The sequence below is a fragment of the Oreochromis niloticus genome, linkage group LG3 (genome assembly GCF_001858045.2).
Source record: "Oreochromis niloticus isolate F11D_XX linkage group LG3, O_niloticus_UMD_NMBU, whole genome shotgun sequence".
Lineage (NCBI taxonomy): Eukaryota > Metazoa > Chordata > Actinopteri > Cichliformes > Cichlidae > Oreochromis > Oreochromis niloticus.
In genome coordinates, this window is record NC_031967.2 from 74,740,438 (window position 1) to 74,755,701 (window position 15,264).

General features: G+C 42.6%; 1 protein-coding gene across 1 annotated transcript in view; it reads left to right on the plus strand.

Moving 5' to 3' along the window:
• Positions 1-14,637, plus strand: part of LOC109196963 (uncharacterized) — a 45,457-nt gene extending 30,820 nt beyond the window's left edge. Inside the window, exons 6-7 of the mRNA XM_025905226.1 lie at positions 13,764-14,019; positions 14,630-14,637. Coding sequence (XP_025761011.1) covers positions 13,764-14,019; positions 14,630-14,637 — 264 coding nt within the window. The remainder of the gene's footprint in view (positions 1-13,763; positions 14,020-14,629) is intronic.
• The last annotated feature ends 627 nt before the right edge of the window (positions 14,638-15,264 follow it).

Below are 15,264 nucleotides of genomic sequence, written 5' to 3' on the forward strand. Positions count from 1 at the left end.
AGAAAAAAAAAGTTTTCTCCCTTAGAGGGAGGGGGGTCTGTGGAGGGAGGAGAATAAAAACAGAGAGGGCGGCGCATACTTTTCTATGCGCAGACAAGATGGATCCTTTCATTCTGCAGCCCTGCGTTCCTCTGTACTTGGACGGGGAAGAGATCTGGGGATCAGAGAGGGAGGAGTTCCTGAGACATGGGGGTGACGCATCAGGTTTCTGTTGAGTCAGTGCTGTATAGAGAGACAGAGCAGCAGTTAGTTTTCCACAGACAAACTCATAGTTTGAATGTTTAAATATTATGACAATTTTCTCAATAAAGAACTATTTCTTTTTTCAATAGCGGATGTAATTTTACTTTCTTATATTACAGGCACAATAAAATAAAAAAAACTTTAAGATTATCCGACTAGTAACGGATTACATATATATATATATATATATGTACACATATATAGTGCCGGGTGGAGGTAAGCTACACCGGCGCTTGAAAAAAAAAAAAAAATAGTGACTTCCTATTGCCTGTAGAGAACCGTTTCTTTCAATAGTATTTTCTTATATTACAGATGCAATGACAAACCTTTAAGATTATCAGCCTAGCAACAAATTGCATTTTTATAGAGCGGGGTGGAGGCAGGCTACACCATCGCTTGTAATGAAAAGAAGAACTTTCTATCCGCTTATAACCTACAGACCGCCCACCTCGCATGTGTAAAGTAAGCCTTAGAGGAAAAAAAGCGCTGCGCACATATTCAGAAATCGGCCTTACTTAAACAATTAAAACACCCTCGGATGAGGTATTTTGGTTTTGTGCAGCCACTCCTTCTCAGACCAAAGTAAAGAGTTTTTCTTCATGTTTGAGCTCCTTTTACATCAGGTTTTCTCATTAGCAGAAAATAGACAGAAACCCTAAAAAGAAAATGGTCTTGTTTTACGCACATCGAGGAGGAGTCAACAACCCCTCTAATCGTTATTAGTATTTCTTAATGCCTCCGGCCAAGCAAAGAATTTCATATTGGCCTCAACTCATTGTACGTGTAAAATAACCCTTAGTGAAAAAAAGCACAGCGCACATATTGAGAACTTGAATAAATTCCGTCGGTTCATCCCGGTCAATTACCTCCGAGAGCTCAGGATGCTTCCTCCGTCTCGTACCATAAGCGTATGAGAAAAAAAAAACCTATTATTTTGGTAAGAGAGAGAGAGAGAGAGAGAGAGAGCAAATCGAACAAACTTTTCTACAACACGTTATACCACTCCGGGTCAGGAGGGGCGATATAGCACAGACCGGTCAGATGACTACACCGGATGGAAGCATAACCGGAAGCGTGGCAGGGAGTTTCCCTTTGACCTTCATCCTGCTCCATGATCAGCCATTAAATCTTTCCTCAATATTGCTGTAACGTAACAACAAAGTTAGTTTTTTAAGATCAGACAGGTCTCTAAACATTCCTCACACACAGTCACTGAATTAGCATCTGTGGCACAAATAAGTTTCAGGGACTGACTTGTTTTTTGGGGGTTTTTTTAGACCCGACCTTTGACACTTGCATGTTGGCTTAATTTTTACACAAAGAGAAATTTGACCCTAATAATAAAAAACACGATACTGTGGTGAATACTTACCTCAACTTTGATGGGTTTTTTCACAGCTATTTATTTAGAAAAAAAGTAAACAGGACACAATGCACATTGCAGAGTACATGAATGGAAATTCCTCCTCTCTATACTTACACTGCTCCCTAACAAATGCCAAGTCATCATCTCCATATTGTGTGTCCCACTTTTCAAGTTTCATTGAAGTGTATCCAAGTGCACAAGATGTAAAACAATGTATTAGTTTTTTAAGCCCCCGTCCCCGGTCTAACAAGATGCCGTTCATTTAAGAGACTAATAATTTTTTGATTTTAAATTGTGCTAACTTCAACGCAGTAACATTAAAAATAAAACATATCAGAACTCATTTTTGTTGGACACAAGAACAACTCAAGCATACTTTTTGGGAGCTGAACTAGGGCTTACAAGTTTGCCGTGCCCCTGGGGACCAGTGTGAGGTTGTGCTGCAGATGCTGGCGTGGAGGGTCCAGACACTCCCACAGTGCAGACTTTGCTATCCGCACAGAGCGTTTCTGGTGTGTCTCATGCAAAAGAGACAATACAGCGTGTTTCTCTGCTCCCGGTAAGCCTGCCCTTTATAAATATCTCTTTGATTATTTAAACAGTGTTTAAATTGTGACTCGTTTGTTATCCAAAAACATTTTATCTATGTTACTGATTTAAAATATACATATATATATTTCAAGTTTTTAGCTTAAACAGACTCTTGAGCAAAATATGTAATGGCATAACCAGTGTGCAGCCTAATGTACATCTTCGAACTGTTTGTTAATCAGTACATGAAGCGTACCTCTGAAAAGAGTCCATCATTTGTGAATTTACTGATTTGTTTTATAACTGCAGTTTTCACAAACTGTGGATGATGAAATTATTGTAGAAAATGTCTTTAAACTATCGCTGTTCCTACTTACTGAGCTACTTCTTTACTATGAGAATAAACAATTTGAACGAGAAAGGATTTAAGGACACATTGAAGCAAAGGTAAAAAAAAATTGTAATGAAATTTATGTGACCGTTCTTCTGAAATCCGACAGAGAGTGAAAATCCAAGAGCTGCTGCAAGCCTCTGCATTAATGATCTTTCTGTTTCTCTCCTTCTGCATGTGTGTGTGTGTGTGTGTGTGTGTGCGTGTGTGTGTGTGTGCGTGTGTGTGTGTGTGTGCTCACAGAGCGGAGGTCACAGCAGGAGTTCCCTGAGTTGACACGTATGAACCATAAAGTCAGTTTGGACTGAGGAGCAGTTGGTAAACTACATTCAGTGTAGACAAAATTACTTTTTTATCCAATGCATGCACAAGAATCCAAATCTCTGTATCACAATAATTTCATTAAAGCCTTATTATTTTATGGGGACAAATTACCGTAGATCATTAGTAGGGAACAAAAAAAGAGGATCACATCAGCAATGGGAGACAGAAGTCTTGACACGTGCTTATAACTTAAAACCAGTTACAGCTGGTAAGATTTATGGTATAAATCAGACTTTCACAGTCTGCATCTTTACAGGTTTTTTTCCTGCTTTTGTTCACTCCTAGTGTGATTAAAAAAACAACAACAACCACAGAGCCCACTAACTATTAGCCGCTTTTACCCCCTAAACAGTCAGTTGACTGAGAGAAATGCAATCCATTATTGTGAACGCTGAAGGAGATGTGCTCCATAGTCAAACTTATATTTCCTTAACTTACATCCTATGTTCTGTTTAATCCCTTTGATGGAAAATTGGTTAAACCGTTGCTCAACTTATGTCCGAATGACGGCAGATAATTCTGATGAAAAGGAAACTGACCCCGTAAGCACTTTGCAGCTGAGTCGAGGGCTCGTGGAAATAAGGTCAGGAGGTGTCCGGCGTGAGTGCGGCCTGACATTCCATTTGGGACATCTGACAGTCTCATCAGTGTAACTCAGGGTGTGAGCAGCAACTCCTGTATACTGAACATAAGAAAAGTAATGTGTAGTGCTAAACTGAGATTCCAGGGCTCATGCTTATATGGTTCAAAAACAGGCTAGTTTAGCTGGTTTGTGGAGTTGGTTCCCTGGTCCAGATATTTGGGATGGTTCAAATGCCGAGTCTCCAAATGCAAACAAAAGGATATTTTCCACGTTATTTCTTAAATGTGTATAAATGAGATCAGATGATGTCCGATAAAAGTAATAAACAATAAATGTAAATCAGTTTTTTTAACTGTGCAGACCCACTCCAGTGAAAGCGGTTAAAAAAAACTATCATGACTTTAAAGAGATTATGAACAAAATGCAATACATTTTGGTTTTTGCTACATTAACAACTTTTCCATCTCTGATTTCCTGCAGGGCCAACATGGACATCAGTTCAGACTGAAATCCAGTTCAGACGGCACACGCAACATGTTCAAGCTTGCACGGAGGCCTTTCAGTAAATATAAGAAGATGGTTAAGGCGAGAGATTGCTATTCTGTCTTTTACATCGGTACAAAGGGAGGACTAAATGCCAAAAAAGAGAAAAGTTTTTTTTAAAAATGACGCTTTAAAACAGTTCGAGTATCTTTGTGTTTACGGGGAGAAGGGAATAACTGCGGCTGAGGCTCTGAAAAGAGACGGTCGCTTCGTCGATGACCTGGGCTACTTTGAGCTAGTTAACATCGACGACGAATGTAAGACTGAGTGCACAGACATAATTGATTGTCTGGACAATAAGAAATTCCAGATATGTTTTCCACAGGGAGCAGATACGGAAATAAAAGATGTAGCCATTCCAGGGCAGCAGAAACCTCCACACGCATCAAATAATGCAAAGCGCAGCGGTGGAATGACATCAGTCTTAGATGTAGCACGACAGAACGGATTGAGTCTAACAATGGCAATCAAAGAAACGGGCAGCAGCATTGACCGTAAGGAGGTTTACGATCTACTTTGTCAGCAGTATCCGCGTCTGAAACGATGGAGAGTAGATTCCCCAAAAATTCTTTCCAGGAAGCACTGAAGTACAGGAAGGAGTGCTTTGGAAAGAGCCGGCAGTCTTTTACTGAAATTCGCAGTGTTATGTTGCTGCTCGAACTGAGCGAGTCAGTTTGTCTCATAACCGGTTCCTTCATAAAGCAAGGCACAGGCTTTGTGCTATTTGACAACTTTGTCTTGACCAACGCCCGCTTATTCGACTACTGGGTTAAATCAAACACACCTAACTGGCATGAATTTGTAAACGTTACCGTGGTCTTTAACTTTGAAGACCAAGAATCAGACAGGAACAACCTCAGCGCTAAGGTGTTCGTTGGCGACGATAAATTAGATTATGTCATACTTAAGCTGGAAAAAGAGAAAGTGCCGCCGGGGCTCCTTAAGAGATTTGGGCCTGTACCTTCAGACGGCGAGGCCTGTGTCGTCGGACACCCGGGAGGAGGAGTGAAAAAAATGAGTCCTACGTGGGTCGTGGAGAAAGAGAGGCAAGAGAATAATGACAATTTAGAAGACTGCGAGGAATTTTGCAGTCTTTGCAAAATCAATCAGCAGATCAAAAACGACCCGTATGAAAATATCTACGTCACCTACAACACTCTCATGTACCACGGCTCTTCCGGCTCCCCGGTTTTCGATGCAGAGGGACGAGTGTTTGGTTTGCACAGTGGAGGGTTTTTCTACGGGTTTCCGAACCTTAGCGAGAATGTGATTGAGTACGCCTTTTCCTCTGCTCACTATATTTGAAAACTTTGTGGATAATCTGAAGAAAGATGGGAATGGGGAGGCGCTGGAAAGAGTTGAGGAGGAAGCGAAGGGAAATCCTCACCTAGAAAACATTATAGCCTCTGTTGTGGGGTCAAAGCAAGGCAAACCTGACGCGTTGTTGCATGAAGTTGAGAGTAAAACAGATTCTGAGGAGATCGGTGATGGCTGTGTAGAGACAGAATGATCGCAGTAGTTTGTTTGCCTGTTTTGTACAGATGAACTCTTATTTTACAAATTCTTAGTTTTTCACTCGTTATCATTATATTGACAAAGGGTATGGGGCTCTTGACAACCATTTTCACAGTTTTTGGAAAAAGCAAGGACAATTTGTGTTTCCTTTTTTATTTTATCGTAGTTTTGTTTTTTAGTTTTGACAGACTCGATACATTTAACTTTGTCATAATTTTTTCTTTTATGAGCCTTTAAGATTAGTTTAGTGGTCGCATGATTTTTGATTGCTCAACTAGTGTAATGAAATCAGTTTTTCTACCTTTTTTTGTGTGGCCTCACTGTAGATGCTGAAGATGTTGTAATTCTTATCGCTTGTTACATATGTATTCAAGTAAAGTTTGGGATTTATTAAAGGCTGTTTGGATACAGCTTCTGTTTTGAGGCTGCGAGTTTTTTATTTATTTCACATCCCCCCACAACACAATAGATATGTTCTTGAAATGTATTTTTATTTTCTGAAGTAATATACCCAGTCTCGTTTCTTCAGGCCACGCCCTCTAATACTCATGCAGTCTCTGCGTATCTACCTCTTCACTGAGATCACAACCTGTCAGCTTTTGGCCGGCGGTCATGGGTTCCTTCCAATAATGTGACTGGCATAAAATAAATCCATGGACTGGCACTTTATTAAAGAAGGCACGTATTAACAGCACAAACACTAAAAACAAAATGGCTTCCTTTTATACTCTACCTACTCGGGTGAGCATCCGGACTAGCCCGAGGGTTAACTAATCAAAATGAAAACATTATCATACAATTACATTAGAGCACATAACAAACATATACATATTTCCAACCTCATCAATGTTGGGAGAGTCGCCGAAATACAAAAAATCTTCCCCGTCAGTGTCCATAGTCCACAATTGTGGTGGTGAGGGGGGTGGGCTCCACTCTGATACTGGTGAATACGGTGCGTCTTCACTCCAATCTTCAAATGTAGGGTTCATGGCTGGATCTTCAGAGACTAAAGATTGCCCAGCATCCCTGATACGCTCATTTCTGTTACTCTTGGCGATGCTGCTTGTACCAAGTTCTGCCACTTTGATGGTTGATTGAGCAGAAAGGATGGAAGATGTCATTATCATGGAGAATTTCAACCCCAACAGATAAGAAAGGACATTAGCGTTCTTTTCCTAAGTTTGTGCGCAGCAATCGCAAAGGTCAGGTCTCCTGCATTTTTTTTTCTTTTTTTAAAAAAAAAGAAAAAAAAAAAGAAAAAATCAGTGTTTCAGAGAAAGCATTAGCAGCCTCCTTTGTAACACTCTGTCCAACCCTACCAGATTGGCGTATGCCTCGGCGATGGCGTCAAAGACTTTCCTTACTGATTTCAGTTCGTGCAAGACAGTTTCCGCCACCATGCGGACTTTGACATCGTCCATTTTGATGTTGCGAGCAATCAGCAGACGTTGAATGGATGGAATGAAACGAGGGGTGAGGAGTCTTTTTCTGATGCTGTGATAATTTTCAGCGTAAAAGTCATCCTCCAAGACTTGCACACACTCGTGCTGTTTCTGGCTGGGGTGATCGGACTTACAGCCGTTGCATTCGTCAGTGAGGTACTTGTTGATCACCAAGTTGACTAGATGATACACAGCGGTTTTCACGGCATCGATGAATAAAGAAGATGCCCAACCGTCAAGCTTGTCGGCTTGCTGCTGCTGCTTCTCCAAGGGGCGATAGTAACCGGGGGTGTCGGGTACTATTGTGCCCTCAGCCGCAGAACTTTCCTCCTCCTCGGTGTGGCGCAGGGGTGCAGAGTCCATCCTTCTCTCTGAGCTAAAAAAGGCTTTTTTGAACGACCGCGGGCTTCCTTTTTAGTGGCAGGGAGTGGCAGCTGCTGGAGAGATGCCGTGGCCAACTCTACGGTTTTTGAAAATCGCTGCCACTCCCACCCGCTCTCTAAGATCAACCCACTTCCAGATCACGCCCCCTTCTGTTATTTTAAAAAGGAAGCTTGTCCCCTCCCGGGGAAGATGGCGGTCGACTGGACCAGCGCAGACATGCTGCAGGACCGGATGCGCTATCTACACCGGCTCTCTCTTACCCTTTACCTGCCCCTGTTGCTTGTCTTGTGTTTCTATGGTGTATTGATAGTCATGTGCTTTTTGTATGCGCTGAGGTGTTTTTTTTTCTGTTCTCAAACTGATCTCCCTGTTGGAGCTCATTCTGGGGGGGGGAGTTCTTTTTGCTCCTCATCTTTCCTCCTTTGTGTATTTTCCATTGTTATACCTCTCTGACCTGTCTTCCCCATGTGATGTTTGTGTAATGTATGTATTCATCCCAATTTCCCTCGGGATGAATAAAGTGTGATCAATCAATCATCAATCAATATGCAGCTATGGTCACTCACATGGACATCCTCCACACATACATCATGTATATTTAAACCCAGTGAGAAAACAAGATCCAGTGTGTGGCCCTTTGTATGTGTGGGGCCAGAAACATGCTGCTTAAAGTTAAAAGAATCAGTGATAGCGATGAGCTCAGCAGCAGTGTTACAGGAAGAGTCATCAATATGAAGGTTGAAGTCTTCCAATATTACAACCTTCTCCAGTTTAATGAACAATGTCAGAAGGTCATTAAATTCAGTTAGAAAGACCCCAGCAGGTCCAGGAGGTCGATAGATTAAAATACAATAAAAGGTTTTCAGAGAACCGACCTTCATCATCTGTGACTCAAATGAAGAAAAGGAGTCCGAGGTCATCAGCCTGCATGTGAATCTGTCCTGGTAAACAGCACCAAGTCCTCCACCACATCCCAAAAGACGCAGAGTTTCAATGACAGAACAGCCAGCCTGGCAGACTTCATTCAAGTGGACATGATCCTTATTTTGCTGCCACGTCTCAGTCAGACACATAAAATCTAGAGACTCTTCAATACAAAGATCATTTAGAATAAATGATTTGTTTGTTATGGAGCGAACATTAAGCAGGGGGAACTGAACTGATGACCTTTTATCTGCGAAATCTTCAGCTGACTGCAGCGGCACTTGAATTAAACACCTGTGCACACCTGTGGACCTGCCAGGCAGAGCTGGAAAAAACCTTGATTGATGAGCAGACATAGCTGTCATCAGCAAAACGGAGAATGGATGATGGACACAGAATGAGCAAACTGCTTTCGAGCCATGGAGCTCGGGTCCAAGGCGGCGGAGTAACATCCCCAGCAAACGACAGGAGAGGAACTGGTCGCAGGCATGGAGAGTCACCCCTCAACCAAGTAGCTAGCCTCTGGTACCTTCTCCCTAAAAAGTTTTTCTGTAGCTGTCCCAGCTGTCACAGTAGCTCTCCATTGAATCTGTGATGTTTAACAGTGTAACCCGATCATAAATTAAAGCAGCAGAAGCAAAGTCAGAATACAAAAGAGTAAAAATTATATTGCAAGCAACGAGTGACGACAGTGAAAAACTACACTGTCACCTCCAGCGAGCTGTAGCAGTGGCAGCTACAAAGCCAAACACAGGCGCCATCTTGCCCCGAGAAATGTAACAGCCACAGATCATCTTTGGGCTCTGTGCACTGATGTCATGTGACTGAGCGGCTGCGTTCAAACTCCATCGGCTGCTGCTTCACTCACATATATGAAGCGTCCACTTCCTGTGTTGTTGCAGGTGATGGAGGCCTATTTCCTCCTGCTGCCACATTTCAGTGCAGTAGAAAGCATGGAGGTGATGGAGGAGCACACAACAGGTCCCTGCTGAGCCACACTGTCACACTTTAGCAGAGGTGGTGTGTGAATCTGCTACTGTTTGTGCTAGAGCGACACACCCCATCCTTATTCCTCACTATGAACATCCTTGCATCCTTTGCTCTCCTCCTTGGTCCCTACCACCTGAGAGGTGAGTAGAGGAGAAGAGAGGAGTGCGGTGAGCGCGGGGGAGAAACTTCATGTTTTTCTTTCTCATAAATGTAGAAAATCTCCTAAAACTCAGCTGACTTTGTCATCAAGGGGCCCTGAGTGCAGATCACTGAGGACAACATGACAACACGTTAGAGACTAAACACCACCTCGGCCTGCTCACTCACAGGTCCACCTGTGTCTGCAGGGGTGGTGTCCTGCTGTATTTCCTCTTTGGAGTCAAATCATTGAACTGCCCTATTTGTTAAACTGTGTATTGGAGTTTTGAGTTTTCTTCATTTATGTAACTTTTATTAAATGTTGGTAAGCTGGTGAGGGGTAATTGTGGATGCTGCTCAGGTTCGTCCTCTTCCCCTGCAACAGCACTGCAGACCACACCCCGCCACAGTTTAATTTCTGTCATAAAACCTTCATCTGTTCATGATCTGAAGTCCAGAGTTCAGAGTGTTTGATTTCATGTGTAGTTAATCATTTCTTCTTCCTGCTGGGATCCTTTGTCCTTTATTTCTCTGTCGTTCCTGATTGTAGAGCTGAGATAAACATAAAGCACCACTTCTGTTTCCCTTCTTTCATTTGCAGAAGAACGTGTCTGTATGTGTTTCTGAGTAAAGTGTGCTGTGATAGAAACAGCCTGGTTTACATGTGAACACTTTAAAGACAGATTTAGAGCTCAGTGCATGAATCTGAAATAATAACACACATGTGCATTTCAGCCTTTGTGCAAACACATAGTTTCAGTGAGTTTTGTTGGTCTTTGAAACAGTTGGTTGGTCTATATCAGATGGTGTTTGGTTTCTTAGTGCTCCTGTTTGTGTTGGTGGAGGTCAAAGGTGTGTTCAGTGTCTCCACAAAGAGTCTGAAATCACAGGAGTCTGTGACGTGTCATAAAAGGGCTTAGACTGAAATCACCACATTAATCCCATAAACACTGATTTACAGCACAGAGTGAAGCTTCATGTAGTTGTGTGTGTGCAGTGTGTAGCATCCATGCTAACATAAACTCACTGAAGCACCAAAGCTTCATGTTTCAGTTTTATTGTGTTTGATTCATAAAGTTGCTCTGGGCTGGTTGTAAATGACGGTCATGTGAGCGTTGAGCTTTCTGTGTGTCGCTGTGAACCTGGAGCAGTCACACTACGAGGAGACTGAACATCCTCCTCTTTCCTCAGAAGTGATCTGTGGCCGGCCGGACTTCATTCCACAGATGTGCTTTAACAAAGTGTGAAGCTGAACTCTGAGCTGTGACAGTGTGAGCAGTGTGAGAGTGTCAGTAGATGATCAGCAGAGGAAAGTGAGAGCTGCTGTGAGCTGATGTCCTGAAGGGCTTTTAAAGAGTCTCTGAGTTTGACAGGAACATGAAGATGTTTGTGGTGTTTGTGATCCTCCTGCACGGTAAGTACACCTTCCTCTCTCTGCTCTCATCATCATCTCTCTCTCTTTAATGTGTTGAAGTGCAGCAGGAGGAGATTTCCATCAAACACTGGATTCTGATTCAGATCAAACTAACAATCCAAAGCAGCAACTTTCAAATCACTGGATTCTTCTTGGTGGCTTTCAGATGAGCTCATGTTACAATCAGCTGCTGTGTGTGTGTTGTTGTGTAGCTGAAGCTCTGACTCACATTTCATATGTGACCAAAGGAAACTTGGTGCTGTGTGACACACTTTAGATTCTCTGCTGCTGCTACACGTACACATATGAGCACAGCTGGTCTGCATGTAGTGAACACACAGAGTCTGTGTGAGCTGAATTTACACCAGTCTGTTTGTGTTCCTGTTATTTTGACCCTTTGACAAAGTAAAATGTATTTAAGCTTAAATCAAAGTGCACTTATAAAAGTGCAGTGACATCACAGTCCTGCTGATTTTCCTTTGGTGGAGGCGAAAACTTCTTTGGTGGACAGCAAACATTTTTATCTGCAGGTGAAACTCTGCAGTGACCTGAGTGTGTGCTGTTCTCTGGCATCTCTCTGAGTAATGTTGAAATGCTTGGTTTTCTTAGCAATGGGCCAGACACTCCATCCTCTATGAGTATGGAGTGTCTGGCCCATTGCTACAGGCCATTCAGTCCTTATACCACCGTTGCAAGAGCTTGGTCCGCATACCCAGCAATATGTCGGACTCCTTCCTGGTGCCTTCACCAGTGCTGCCGTTTGTCACCAATTCTGTTTGTAATCTTTATGGACAGAATTTAGGCGTAGCCAAGCAGTGGAAGGCTTTCAGATAAGTGGTCTCAGAATCTCATCTCTGCTTTCGTGAATGATGTGGTTCTTTTGGCTTCATCGGGTGATGGCCTCCAGCTCGCACTGGAACGGTTCAAAGCTGAGTGTGAAGTCGTGGGAATGAGAATCGGCACCTCCAAATCTGAGGCCATCAGGGAGCTCTCAGGGCCTCTTAGATAATTTCAATATGTACATGGAAATCTGTCCTTGATGAAATCGCCCCTTTGAAGGTAAAACATCTGAAATATAATATCAATCATGGCTCAGTAGTGGTCACAGCAGAGGTTTGGAAACACAGAGCAGAAGAGCTGAGGGGAGCTGGGAGAAAGATGAACAACCCCAGGGTTTATTTCCAGGTAGTAAGACCTCCTGGACCTTCTTGACCCTCCTGTCTGAGCTCATCCTGTTTTTATCTCATACTTTGAAAGGTCTGCTGCTTTTCAGTTAATTTCGCAAAGTTAAAGTTAAGTTAACAAGAACAGCAGAGAAATTTTTTGAAATCTCTCTCAGGTTTGTTTCCCACAGTACAGAAACAGTTCTGAACAAGTGATCAATGATTTATTGTTGCTGCTTGACCATTAATATCATTATTAGACTCTGGACTTCCTGCCTCTTCCTTTTTTATATGTGTTTGTTAAAATGTTGAATATTTCTGTCGTTCTGTCTCCTGGTTTCTGTAAATGTGTTTAACATGATTTTTACCTCAAAGTGACACATGGAGTCTCTGTCTCTGTCCTCAGTTTCCCAGCATGCCTCAGCTTTGGAGCTGTATGAGGGAGAGTCGCTTGTCCTGCCCTGTGAATTTCCCACTTTTGAACTGGACAGCCCCACAGTGGTGTGGAGTCGCTCCGACCTCAGTCCTCCAACCGTCCACCAGCGTCAGCTTCAAGGAGACGAACTGAAAGATCAAAACCAGCGTTACAGCGGCCGAACATCCATGAAGACTGACGCTCTGGAAACTGGAGACCTCAGCCTGAACCTGACCAACCTCCAACTGTCTGACAGCGCCACCTACACCTGCTCCGTCAAAGACAAGATGATAGGACAAAGGAGAGTAACAGATGTACAGCTGGAGGTCAAAGGTCAGCAACAGACACCTGCTGTAGGCACATCTGACATCACTCAGATAAAGCTTTATTATTTTAACACTGTCAGAATAAACATGATGAATCTTTGATTGAAGCATAGGCCTATTCATTAAATTCATGAATTTCATTGAGTCAGAGGTCAAAAGTCATGTTGTTACTTGTGTTTCTCCACAGAATGGTTTCCATCCTGGGCCAAAGCTCTGCTGGTTCTCCTGGTTCTTCTTGTGGTTTCTGGAGGTCTTTTATGTCATTACCGACAGTATTTCATGTCAGGTGAGTGTCTCCTACTACACAACCCTTAATGCTGATGGTTGATTAAACACCATAATCCTTTCTCAGATCTCAAGTATGCGAGTCCGTACTCGTGTTCTCAGCAAGTCCGGACTTGCCGAGGACAGATGTATGAAGTTAACACAGCTACATTCTCGCCTGAAAATAACTCAAAAGTTTATTTTGTGACCCAGAATAAGTAATCTTTAAAAGTTCTTAGCCGCGCTCCTCCGCCATTGACATGTTTGAATTTTGGACAAAATGCATTCTGGGATATTTAGCTGTACCAAGTATACACAAGTCACCACCGATGCATGCTCGATAAAATGGGTGGAGCAAGAACACATCCGGGAATTTTTCTCATTCTCGGCTTGATGCGTACTTTGAATTGGGAAAGTAGTTGGTCTCCGACTGATGATGTAACACAAGTACATCAGAATGCAAGTACGCACAAGTACGCATATTGAGACAGGTCCCATGTTTCTTAGATTTTTAAAGTCAAGTACAAAAACCAAAACTTTGTCTGAATTTGGGGGAAGAAAGAAAGAAATTCAGGTCATCCAGGCTTTAGGAGAAGCCTGGATGACCTGATTAACTGGTTGGTGTCATCCTTCATCATGACTAAATCTATCTTCATCTGTTTGGCAATGACAATGTAAGCAATAGAATAGAATACTGCACTAAGGTGAAGAAGCACAGAAATAAGTTTACTGTGAGGAGGCTATAAGAAGATCAATATTAACGTTCACTACAGCTCATGTTGTACTGTGGTCATCTCAGTTTACAAGGTGGAGGTGGATTCAGGGGTGGAGTCTGTCCAGCTTATCTGCAAAACCACAGTTTGCCTGCCTAAAGATGCTAAAGTGGAGTGGAAGGACAAAAACAACAGGAAGGTCCACGTGTATGAGAACGGCTCTGACCAGCCTGAAGAACAGAACCAGGATTATAAAGGCCTAACAAAGATGAAGAGAAATTTACCTGGAGACCTCAGTCTGACCCTGAAAAACCCCACAGAAGAAGACACCTACACCTGCACCGTCTACAGCAGGGAGGGAAACATCCTGCTGAAGAAAGATGTGGTGCTCTACGTCAGAGGTCAGTGCTGTAGATACAGGTCAAAGGTCAGAGGTCAGACTCATGATGGTGGTTCAGTCTCAGTGGCTCCATCCAATAATGTTACAGTGTTAGCATGTCTGATGTTTGTGGCTGTTTTGGATTTCATTTGATTTCCAGCCAAATGTAAAAGCTTCAGCAGATGAACTGTAGGAGCAAAGTTCATGTGTGAGACTTCATCTGAAAGGTAACATCTTCTAGTTTCTGAACATGTGTTTGTTTAGCATGTGGCTAAAACACAGGCTAAGCTAAGTCAGTTCAAATCTCAGTAAAAACCTTCTTTGGTCCTCATCTATAATCAGTCATATCTGAGTCACAATAACTAGAAGATGATTTCTAGCAGAGCTGTGAAAATCTCCACATCCTTTCTCCATGTTATCATCCAAAGCTGTGTGAAGTTTCAGAGCTCTGCAGCTAACAGAGACTTTCAGTTTGCTGCTCTCTTCCTCTGACAGCTCCATTCTTAGGGAGCGTTAGTTCTCTGTTTCACTTTATTCCACTTATTCAGTCTGATGTTCTCTGATCTGTTTCTCTTGTTTAGTGTCTTAAATGCTGCCAGTGCCTCTCTTTGCTTTAACCAACCTTTCTCTTTATTTCTGAGCTTTTTAAGGACTTTAACTGATGCATCAACCTTTGAAAATGGAAAGAAATCAGTCAGATTCATGGCTGCATCAAAGTGTCACATGTAGTTCTCCCACATCAGCTGGATTATATCTATAGCAGCAAACAGCAGCTGATCCACAAATCTTTGTCTGTGTTAATAAAGTTGGATCAGTTCAAATAGTTTGTTGCTCTGCACTTGAAAGCAGCAGTTTTTCTAGTGAGGTGTTTTCATGGTGTTTTATTGGTGCTTTTACTAAAGGAAGGCTTCTATCAAATTCTTCCAAATGTTGTCAAACTGAGCTGTGTGATGAAGTGAGTGTGACAGAAACACTCAGACTGTGTTTCTCTGCTTCATCAAGTCAAATCTGGTCCTCAGAGACTGAATAAAGTCCTGTCCCACTAACAGCAGCTCCAACAGTCTGTTCACTGCTTTCTTCCTGTCAGTCTTCATCTTTCTGCTGCGTCTCCTCTTCACACTGACCACTTTCTATCTAACAGTGAGCTCCCAGTGAAGCAGCAGCATTCAGCCTGTTAGAGTCAACACAAATGTCTCCATCCAAGCTCATGTTGTGC